At 43.9% G+C, this 12022-nt stretch overlaps 1 protein-coding gene across 2 annotated transcripts in view; it reads right to left on the bottom strand.

Moving 5' to 3' along the window:
- lrp1bb (low density lipoprotein receptor-related protein 1Bb) overlaps positions 1-12022 on the bottom strand; it is a 262406-nt gene that overhangs the window by 74806 nt on the left and 175578 nt on the right. For both annotated transcript variants that reach the window (XM_076875387.1, XM_076875388.1), the window contains 7 exons: positions 6914-7048; positions 6512-6641; positions 5596-5722; positions 5315-5466; positions 4504-4628; positions 3924-4295; positions 124-313 (listed from right to left, as the gene is read on the bottom strand). In XM_076875387.1, coding sequence (XP_076731502.1) covers positions 124-313; positions 3924-4295; positions 4504-4628; positions 5315-5466; positions 5596-5722; positions 6512-6641; positions 6914-7048 — 1231 coding nt within the window. The remainder of the gene's footprint in view (positions 1-123; positions 314-3923; positions 4296-4503; positions 4629-5314; positions 5467-5595; positions 5723-6511; positions 6642-6913; positions 7049-12022) is intronic.

The raw sequence follows: 12022 nt of genomic DNA, 5'->3' as shown, positions 1-12022 counted from the left end.
GTGGTGATCAAACTTGGAGCACCTCAAATACCAAGCAGATAATATTCTGAGCTAAAGTCCCACATGTAAGTAACAGATGCATGAGCCAATGGTGAAAAGTGCATTATGGGAATGACGACTGACCTTTGACACTCATCCAGGGCCAGGACGTGTGGGTGGTCCTCCTCTGAAAGCGTCACCACAGCTTGCCTACTGATGGCGCCGGCTTGACTCTGGTCCACAGTTTGTCTGGTGATGGTGGATGTAGTGGAGCTGGTCCAGTACAGAGTGTCCCAACCTTTGTGGTAAGCCAGACCTTCCACTGAACCCACATCTGAAACAAGAGAAACATCAGACCACGGAGCAACAAAGTGACCTGAATGAGAGTCGGCGTTACGAGTCTGCCTTTTTATTCTAGCGAATAACTGAGTCACATGGGAAAAATAATCGTAGTAGAGCAAGAGCGCCCATCTAAAACATCACATAGAGTAAAACGAAAGAAATAATCACTTTGGAGCTGGCATTCATTACGTTTATTGTTCATTTATTTATCTGTAAATGCAGATTCCAGCTATATGCCGCTGTCATCTCGGGCTCCAAACCTCAGAGTTGTCTGTTGTGTATAAATGTGGGAAAGTACTGACTTTGCTTGTAACAGATGGCAGGCTCCAATTGTGTTAGAATTGGGATCGTGTTTCTTTTCTGATTGACAGGGAAATAACTTCATGCCTCACTACACTGGACAGACAGCTATTTGTTGATGCTAAAGTCACTCAGGAACCGAATGTGTTTTCATGGCAAACCAATTTCCAAAACACAGAATATGAAAAGACCTTTGCAGTCTCTCTTGTTATTGCATGAATGTGACTGACAGAGATGGAACCTCCAGAGAGACGTGATTTTCAGCAGAGAATCTGGTCATATTCATGTTTGATTACTCACTGCAGTTTTCTTTTTCTACCCTTCGATTTATCGACTGAATATGACTTTCAGCGTTTCTCAATATCACTATTGTGGAGAAGTAAGGTCACAATAACTGCATTGTTGATCTAAGTTATGAAAGTGATGAGAAAGATTTTAAAAACAAACAACAGCAAAAGCACCAGCAGAAAATATCCACCCATGTGTCCATGAGCCCACTTCTCGTCAGTATATCCTGGATCCTCAACACTTGACACAGACCATATTATGGTGTGCAACATCCAAGGCACTAATGCTAGAGTGGTCAGTTTCCCTGGTAAGTCCCATACACATACCAAACACCAGCTATTGTTCTAAAGATCCAACCGTCAGGACTCAGGCTTCAGATCAGGCAAAGGTGCCCCGGAGACTGTCCAACACATAGCAGCAGGAAGTAAGGCTAGCTGGGACCGCGTACACATAGAGGCTGGGATAGTGCACACCAGCGGTCCCCAACCCCCCGGGCCACGGCCTGGTACCGGTCCATGACTCGTCTGGTACCGGGCTGTGAGAGTCGAGGCTCAGGTGTGAAGTTTATGGTTTTCAGGGTTTTTATCGTTAACTCGGTTTCCTGTGATGTAGTTGTTCGTCTTATTTTGAAAGAAATATTTCTGCGTTACCATAGCGACCCGAGAGGAGGATGTTAGTCTCAATGTTGTTGGTGCATTTCTGGAGGACGCTGCTAATAAAGTTACACAACTACTCAGTGAATTCACGTTTATTATTATATTTACAAAATCCCACAGTTTTTGTCTCGGTCCTATCATTTTATTTTGTTGTATTTATCCGCCACACCTTAAAGGCCGGTCCGTGAAACTATTGTCTGACATTAAACCGGTCCGTGGCACATAAAGGGGGGGGGGGGGGGGGGGGGAGCGCTGCTGTACAGAAACATCTGTGCCACATATGGACTATGTGTCTCTGATGTTCCCAAGTCCCGATAGGAGACGCCACCAAAGGTGGTCGAGAACAACAGTCCAAAGTCCCGGGGGGGCTTCAAGTTTCAGACAGATAAGCAGCTCATTGTCAGCCAACCAGGCATAGTGGCAGCTGACAAGGAGCAGAAGACTGTAGTTAATATAGACGTGCAAATCCCAGCAACATCAGAGAGAAAATAAAGGAGTACCAGGGGCTGAAGGAACAGCTGGAGCAGATGTGCAAAGTCCAACGTGGGACCAATGGTGACAGGAGCATTAGGAGCGACCGAGTTGGGAGTTCGTCTTGTAATCGGAAGGTTGCCAGTTCGAGCCCCAGCTCGGACAGTCTCGGTCGTTGTGTCCTTGGGCAAGACACCTCACCTGCCGCCTACTGGTGTTGGCCAGAGGGGCCGATGGCGCGATATGGCAGCCTCGCCTCTGTCAGTCTGCCCCAGGGCAGCTGTGGCTACAACTGTAGCTGCCTCCACCAGTGTGTGAGAGTGAATAAATAGTGGTATATAAATGCAATCCATTATTATTATTCTAACCCAAACAGTGGAAGTGCAGGTACGAGATCTCTGATGGGCTCCATCAAGAACAGCTAAGATACAAACATTAATTAAGTGAACATTAAAGTAATTCAGTTGTCAAACGATTGTCTCGTGATTTTTCCTGTCACGCTTTTGTCTGTCAGAGCCAATTCTAACTGTCTGAATGGCAAACATGTGGCCAGTATGAGTTAATCTGGCTGCACCCCAGTATATAAAAACCCATAAACCAAACTCCAGAATACTTAAGACTCTACCTGAGTCAGCCGACCACTAATTAATAGCTTGCAATAAAAGCCGTCTGGCAGCTTGGAGTTTCTCTCAAATTGTTGGCCAGGCGAGGGACTAATTAATGGGGGACACAGAGTTTAATTAGGGAAATATAGATGATTAACATCTTCACCTTTCCTCAATGACAGGATTCGGGCAGAAACTTTTAGAATAAAAGAGAAGATACTGCAGAAGTAGATCCACCGCTGCCTAAACGTGGTCCATGAAAAGAAGTATGGAGCAGGTGGATGTGCTGCTTTTAATCAACACACAAACAAACTCATTAGGAACCAGCAGGGCCACAGGATGGTATTTCTCTGTGCACTGTAGCTGCATCAAAAGAGCTTGTTTCCAGTGGTATTGTCGTGCATTATTATTATCATCACCACTTTCATTATGCATTTCACAAGTTTGAAGGTGTGAAGGACACTTACAAATCTTGACAGATGGTTCTTGGTAACGCTTGTTCATTTCTAGAAGATAAATAAATAAGCAGAAAGCTCCCTCAGCAGGAGCGCTAAAGATGGGTCGGGGGTGGGTGAGAGTGGCTCAGTAACACTGTGCCAGCCTCTCCGCGCGAGGGGGCGGTGGGAAGGTGCTGAGCTCTGCTCCCTGTGGAAACGCCACTGAATGCCAGAGGACGCGAGCTGTGCAGAACGGAGACTTTCTGCTGCTCATCTGACTCCAGTCAGACTCCAGATCGATCCATGTTCAGTCAGTGTGCAGAAAGCTTGGAACATAGTTCATTTAAACCAGGCTGGTTTGGTCTTCTCAAAGGAGTAAAAGAGTAAAAAAACCGATTGAAGAAGAAATGCCCCTCGTGACGTACATCAGTGCTACACTGATTTCTTAACAACCCTGCTTCCTAACTACAGGAGAAAGATGCACTATTTCCTCCAAGCAGACGGATCATCGGAGCAGCGTCGGCCACGGTGCCACTTTACAGTCAAACTACATTTTTATGGCTTGCAACCCAGCAGACAGCCAAAACAGGTACAGGTGAGGACGGATAAATTAGAGAGCGTACAAACATGCAGCTCTGTGCATAAAGTGCAAGCTTCCAGATGTCAGGCACATGAAACTGCCGACTGAAAACACACCAAGCAAAGACGCGGTGTGACAAATACGGCTAACCCACACTGCAGAAAACCACACTCTTCAACGTCTGTGGTGGACCTGCAGCTTCCCACAGAGGACTTGTTAGATGACATAAAATAACAGAAACGCTGTCAATATGGAATCCACTTACTTTCTGCGATGATGGATCTTCCTGTCCAGTCGTCGTTAATCATCTGGATATTTCCAAAATGGACATCGCTAAAAAAGATGCGGTTGGCTCCAGCTGTCTCCTGACTGTAGTCAAAGGCCAGCGTTATGACATTCTTGAAAAAAGCGGGATTTTCAAAAGGCTGCACGGGTGAGTTGAGGTCATTTTCATCAGAAAGGTGGATGCTTTTCAGGATAGTCCTTTCAGAGTAGAGTAGATAACCTTCATAGCGCTCGCAGGCAAAGCCATCCTCTGCCAAGCGCCCGTGTGCACAGGAGCAGGTCCGGCGACCGCTGCCCAGGTGGAAGCACAGCTGCTGGCAGCCTCCGTTACTTCTGGCACAGGGGTTGGTGCCTTCAAAGCACAACATGTGTTTGATTAGTCACTGGCAGCCGTTTCTGCTGTGAGCAATCACGTTTAAATTGGCCCGCCTATACAAGTCAGATGAAAATCCAATCTACGGTCTGGGAGCCACAAGTTTGCAATTCGATTGCATAAAAATCTGCGAGCATAATACGAGACAGGAAGTGAAACTGTGCGGCTATAATGTTTGAAAACGCACCTTTTTCTCTGCCTCTGGTGAAGACCGTCACATCTTTCAAATTAACCCCTAGACCGCTCCTCATGGTCTCAGCCTCACTTGGATCCGTCTTCAAGCCTCGTCGGATTGAACCGTTCGAGTGGGCCCTGAAAGTCAGGAGAGTCGGAGAAGAACAATAATAAGGTTCTCTGTGTGAGCGTGGCGGGGTGAAGGATGGGGAAGTTACACAGACATGCTGCAGGACATCCTTTCAGCTGAAAACACTAAAACAAAACTCAGCACTGAGGACATGTTGTCAATAAAAATCAGAATCTACATCTAAATTCAGTTTTATTTCGCTGTCATCATCACAGACGCACCCAAACTGGAATAATCTTCCACTTGATATCCGCATGTCAGAATCCAATGAATCGTTTAAATCACTCTTTAAAACTCACCTGTTCAATGTAGCCTTTGAAGCTAATTAGTTTGGACTTCCACCTGGTCTGCATTTGTGTTACATAACTGTAGTTGTTACTGTAACCATTACTGTATCTTCTTTTCTTTGTCTATTGTTGGAATTCGCCTGCAGCACTCGTGTGAAGCACTTTGATGTCTTTTTAAATGTGCTATAGAAATACATTTTGATTGATTTTGTTTTTAATTTCAGACCTTTGTCAAACCCTAAAACAAACACTAATACTTGTCTGGAGTATTAAAAAAAACAGGATTGCGCCTGCTGTGTAATATTTCTCCTTGGAAGCCTTGAAAGGAGGGGAAGGGCGCTGCCAGGTTACTATAAAGGCTTTGCAGGCAAATGCAAGAGTTTGCATTTGAGAAAATAACAAATTACCTGTCAGACCAGTAGATGTAAGGCCCAAACACGGCCACGGAGAACAGGTCTACGTTGGCCATTGACAGTACAATCTCCCGGCTCTCACCGGTCTCAAGGTTGATCCTCTCGATCTTATCCGTGCGTGCGTCGCACCAATATAATGTATTTTCCTGGAAGGTAATTTTAAAATGCATAACACAAACTGCAGCGCTTTGTATGGTTAAATGTTAGGCACAAGACTGTAAGGTGAGCAAGGAGACAGGTACTCTACATGATGTATTATCTGTGTGCGACTGTACCTCATAGTCTATGGAAATTCCATTGGGCCACATGATGCCCGAGCTGACCAGGGTAACCTGGTCTGATCCATCCAGGCGGGAACGGCCGATGCAGGGGTTCTGACCCCACTCGGTCCAGAACAGATATCTGCCCAGATACACCTCATTTATTATTTGAACTGTAGATTTTGAAAACATTTTTATCTTTGTTTAGGTAACATTTGCTTTGTAGGATGCTGCATATTAATGCTTAGAGCACATTTGGATACATTGTAACATATGCATGTTCTTATGTATTCATATAATTATCCTCCTGCTCGACAAAGCAAGCTGCCCTAAATGTGACTTTACTCTCCACCACTCTCTTAAAAGAGGTAAATTGTGGACAAGTATCTCTGAAATAGGTTGTATAATTAAAATAATGAGCGATCAGTATTATGAGGATGAACGTGAGCCACACTGGATGCTGGCAGCAGGCAGGACGGGTACAGCCTGCCATCTGCATGGCTCAGCAGAAGTCAGCACACTTGGCAACGTCGTGTCAGTAAGTGCTGCTTACTGGAGACTCTGACTGCTTTACTGTGCTGCTGTAAGTGAACATCCTTGGACATCTGAAGCTTTAGACGGATCCAAACAAGCCTGTCTGGCACACAGCAGCCACACCAGAGTCTAAGTCAGCCATTTTTTTCGCTCTGTGAATTTGATATTAACGGGTTCTGTGAGCTATGGTGGTATCACATAATAGGCTGACTGGATAAAGTGGCCACTGAGCGAATATGCGATGAGCCAGAATTGGCTTAATAAGACCTGCTTTGGTTTCTAGTTTTAGCAGCAAATGTATTTAATATATCTGCTGTTTACAGTAAGTGGTTTCTAAAAGTATAGAGACGGCACTGATTGTAGGCTAAACAAACACACGCACAGAGTCATTTCCTACCCCTTCTGTGGATGTACAGCGATGGCTCTGGGCTGATCGAGTCCTTCTGATATGACCACTGAGCGATATGCACCATTCAGGCGAGAGATTTCAATTAGATTGAAACCGTGGTCTGTCCAGTACAGGTTGCCTGTTTGGAAAGAAGCAATATTCATACATGTAATTAAAGTAGAATTCATCCTCCAGGACACAGAAGTTAAAGACACAGTTCATTAAATCTAATTCTTTGCCTGCACTTTGTCACCAAAGCCTAATGGCTTTTGGCAATTCAGATCGCAACAATGACATCGACTCGGTGCTATAACTAGAGGCGTGGCACCTAAAGTGTGAATTTTCAACAATCGATACAAACTTGACAGCCTGTGGAAATGACTCCAGGGCTCCAGCAGTGACGGTACTAACCAGCGATCCAGTCAACAGCAATGCCTTCCACACGGCTGATGCCGGTGGTAATGACGTCCTCCCTCCAGGTCTGGTCACGTTTGGCTCGGGATATTCTGTTCAGTCCCATGTCTGTCCAGTACACAGTATCATTCCCTGCAAAATGCACCCTACGGTTAATAATAGGAGACGTGATGAAAGCGGCTGCCACAACAGTATCCGTGCCCTCAAACTAAGCAGCTCATGAAAGCACATTTTACTGTATCATGGCCCATTTCACCAGATTTTGTGTGGCACAATAAAGCATGATAGCAGAAGCGCTAACAACTCAGGCACAGGTCCTTGTTGACATGCAGCTGCTGGATGGAAAAGGCAAATGTTGGGAAAATTTTACAGGGCAGAATACGGCTCCATGCAAAACACGGTGTTGGTAAAACTGTAACGGGCCCGTTATCATTTTACGGCGCTGTTAAATAAGCTAATAAAATAGCGTGGTTTGCCTTTTTTATACCCTTGTCTTCAAGTGGATCTTTCTGCATGATTGTCAGTTAGGCTGCACAGGTTGTTAAGAGGGTAGCTGGCGTTATATGTTTAATTGCACGTTCGTATTCCCACCGCCTTTACACTCTGTTAACACAGAGATGATATATGACATAACACAGCTGCAGGGATTTCATCTGTTCTGCTCCAGCAACCTCCATTCTCTATAATGACATGTAAATGTTATGTGTGAGCTATCAACTGCTGTTCTTGGATGGGCTTAGTAATACATTTGTGTGTTCACCTGTCCAAAATAATAAAGGTGAGGACCATCATCAATCTTGTTCTGTCCTTTAGTAATATCTCATTTTATATTCAGGTTATTTCCTCTTTTCCAAAAGCCGTGGTCACACTTCAAGATTTCCAACGACCCCTGAGGTCTCTCGGATTCAGAACGAGGTTTTAGGTTTTCAAGATAGTCGAGGGATGAGTCACTGACTTGTAACTACTGTATAATGAGGGACCTGACTTGGCTTTTTCCCCGCACTCAGACTTTTTCTTAAGTCTGCGAAGGTTTGCAGTCGTCCAGGTCATAGCCGTCTGAGGCAGAGTTTCCCAAACACAGGTGTGCTGTGAGAAATGATCAGGTGTGCTGTGGGAGATTATCTGGTTCCAACTCATTAGTACTCTAAGCGATCAGCGTGAATAACGGGCAGAACAATTATTTTTCTACCACTAGAAGGCAGTACAACTACCTGCTCTAATTAAATGGGTTGCCAACTGCCAGTAAACAGAAGACGAAGAAGACAACACCGCCCATAATAGCTAATAGCCCCTATAGATAATAGGGGTGCAACGATACACAAAATTCACGGTTCGGTTCGGTACTTTGGTGTCACGGTTCGATATTTTTTTCGATACAAAAAAAAATGTTCATGCTTTTTTAATTTGTCATTTATTAAAATTATAAATATATATTTTAACTCAAAAGTACAGTTTTTAAATTTAATGTTGCTGAAACAACAAAGTAATAAATAAATAAATCTATCTGATGGAGGAATCACTCATCTTTGGAAAAGAGAGTTTATTACAGAGAAATGGCTCTTTCAAAATAAAAGCTCTACTATACGCTTCTTCTGGGCTATATTCTCAGCAGCATATTAAACATATCAGGTCCCCATAAGGAGAATCCTGTGCTAACGGCTGTCTAAATGACTCGGGTAAAGTTTGTAGCATGCTGCTTGTTGTTTTTGTCTGCTTCCACTTGTCTTTGCACTAGGATGATGTCGGAGTAAATGTGCAGTCATATTCGTTGTGTTCCCACTAGTGCTTTCAGGTTAATCTGAAATGACGTTAACGCCACAACACGGCAAATCTCCGTTAACGAGCTACCGCGGATCGCCCCGTGCGTGGGGCTGGACAGCGTCAACATGTTAACGAGCTAACTGCGCTAACACACTAGCTCCCACCATGTAATTGAGCATTGCGTGGCACATCCGACATACTGTTTTACTTTAGTCCATGACTCGCTTACCTTCAGGGTCATACGTCACATGAAGACCAAAATAGTTCCAAAGGCCAGATCTGAATGAGGGTGGGGGAGGTTCAGTTTGCCATGTTGCAACGAGCTTAGCTTCTGTCTGGCTAGCTTGCGCTGTGCTCAGTGAATCTGTGCTCGACAGTGCAGCCTGGGCGGAGTAGTCGAACGCAGATCCACTGAGCGCTCAACACAGACAGCATCGTCAGAAGGAAAGTTGATAAAATAGATTAAAAATGTTGTATTGTTCCATACATATGCGTACCGAACCGAAAGCTCTGTATCGAACGGTTCAATATCGATACGAGTATCGTTGCACCCCTACTAGATAAATATCTGAAAAGAAAAAGTAGTCAGTCTGGTCCTGGTGAAAACTCTGACCCAGGTGAAGGCCCAGCGTGAGTAGTGGTCAGAAGAAAGCAAAAAATCTATAGTGGGGACAAACCGAGCCATGTCTGCTATGTCTGGTGCGCTGGGGAAAATGATCAATATGCTTTTTGTCACATTTTTGTTTGGTGGTGTGCCATGTGATTTTTCTAATGTGAAATATGTGCCGTGGATCCAAAAGGCTGTGAAACACTGTCTATGGAGTTCAAAAAGAAGGTTCTCTAAGTTAAACTTTTACGAGTCCAGTCACCGTCTTTTCAAGCTTCTTAGAAGTTTTTCTTAATAAGAAATAAATGGATTTAATGAACCCTTTAAGACTTTAAATCTAATGGCATCACTTACTTCAGTTTCTTCACCAGGTTTGATGTTTTGGGAATTCTGAATATTTGTAAACAATTCGTTTGCACCATTTTCACATGATTCATGATTTACATCATTTAATGATATCTTTGCTCTAGCAGTGAATGAGTTTATCTTTGCCAGCACGCAATAAGGATGCTGTCTGGGATGTGTCAGCTGGAATAATGATTTAGAAGCTAAAGATTGAGTTATTTTAACAGCCTCCAACATTAAAGTAGACATTTATAGAAGAAAGAAAACGGTTCTCACTGAAGGTACAAACAACAAACACGATTCACTACTCGAGGCAAAAACACAGCGTCAAATACAACCAGGCTGCTAAGGAGCTAACAGCTGGTGACGAGCGACCTAGATGTAAACAGATGACTCCACGAGCATGCAAGCTCCACATCCCAGGAAACGCTGCATGGCTGCATTTACATGATGGAAAACCAGAGCATTAAGGAGCTGGTTAAAAAACTCGAGCAAAGGTACAACATCGCAGCCTGTGAGGATATTACCCAGGCTCCTGAAGACGTGCAAAGTTAATTAGTGAACGTGGTCCTCTGCTCGTTTACAAAGAACAGTCGAATTTTGTGATTTTTGATAGTTTGGCTTTAATGGAGGTGGTGGTGGAATCAGACTAAGAGTGAAAAGACTGCCAAAAGTCAATAAGGGTTTCCCATTGCTCTATTTTCTCCCTCCCCGTCACCTCCCCTGTCATCTGTCCTCCTCCACGACACCCAGAAATCAATCTTACACATTTTGAAAAATGTCCCAATTCCGGTCTATCTGGGAGAGACGATGGAGAGAGAAGCTGAGGATGCACAGGTGTGGAAGTGTTTTTACGCGTGACGGATGAAATATATCAATCATGTCAGGAGCAGGACTAAAGAAATGAATCAAGTGTTCCTTTGTATTTATAAGTTGTTTCATTTTTTATGATAACACCTTCCCTCCACCATTTGTGATGTGAGTATGACATCTAAGATCATCAAACAGAGCAGCAGGCTGTAACAAACCAAGACTCACATCACATTTAATTGACACGGCTTGGAACAAGGCTGAGAGAAAAGCACGTCTGCTGCTGCACAATGCCTTAACTCGACCCCTCATCTATCGCTTCCTTGTTTCCTTGCTTACATCTTTGGTGGGAGGGGCTAATATCGAGGAGATTCAAGGATTTAGAAAGTGAACAATGAGACAAAGGGTTGGATTCATCCTATCTGACCAACCTCACCTACAAACAAAATAACTAAGCTATCAAATGTTGGAATACTTCAATGAAAATGCAGGAAATGAGCAGAATTCCATGTGTGGTGTTCACTGCATCAAAAATGTTTCCATTCTATAAAACAATACTCACTCGGTAATTGTTTCCCTGCCAGTGACAGGAGAGCGAAATCACAGACTGCATGTGGAATTAGCCAAACAACATTTTCAGGATACAGTATGTGTTTTTTTGTACTTGTGGTTTGTTGTGCATGTCATCTCCTTTATACAGTTTCCCCACAGACCTGTTATCATGCTTCGACAGCACCCTACACGTATCGCAGAGAACAGACGTTTCCGGTCTCTGGTATGTTTCTAGCTTTTATTAGAATAATAAATCATGTGAGAGGAAACAAATATCAGCACAAGCTGCTGGTTTGTGCTTTGCAACGTGATGCTACCTTCATGTTTTGGTGCATCTTGGGAATTTCTTTGGATTAGGAGTGTTTACATGGAAAATGGTGGATGTTATTCATGAGGCGCTCATTCATCTGGACAAGTTAAGCTCGACCATTATTTAAAAGATACACAAAGCCCAGAGCAACAAAGATCTTTATCTTCTCTTTAATAACTCAAGAAAGAGGAAATAAAGCGAATATGAGAGTGTGGCAGCAGCTGTGTAGTATTTGTGTACAGGTGCTATGACTAATGCACGCCACTCGCCACTTGACATTATAAAGCACTGGAGCAGCACGTCTTCAGGGGTTTTGTGTCCTTAAGGCTTTGGGGCTTTAAGACTTGACTCAGTTCAGGGATGGAGTAATGCATTCCTCTGACTGAGTACTTAAAGACAAACCTTTATATTTACATAAGTAATTATTATTATTATTATTGATTCTGAATCTTTTCATCATTCTGCCGTTACAGATCTCACACTCCCAGAATCCTTCACAGGTTGCGGCTGCTTCGAGTATCAAACATACTGCTGAGCAGGTCCCTCTCATGCTGACCTGTTGGGGCACACATTTGGGTTTGCGTGCCAGGCACCACAGGGTCTGCATGTATGTCAGGTAGTACAAGTCCAAGTATCCACATCAATGCCAGGACTCGAGCCTCCCCAGCACTGCCTTATAATGGCATGCATAATGCTATCCACTTCACTTATCAGGGGTATT

This window comes from Maylandia zebra, linkage group LG16 (genome assembly GCF_041146795.1).
Source record: "Maylandia zebra isolate NMK-2024a linkage group LG16, Mzebra_GT3a, whole genome shotgun sequence".
NCBI lineage: Eukaryota > Metazoa > Chordata > Actinopteri > Cichliformes > Cichlidae > Maylandia > Maylandia zebra.
The sequence above is the reverse complement of the archived record's forward strand: the minus strand, read 5'-3'. Positions and strand labels throughout refer to the sequence as shown.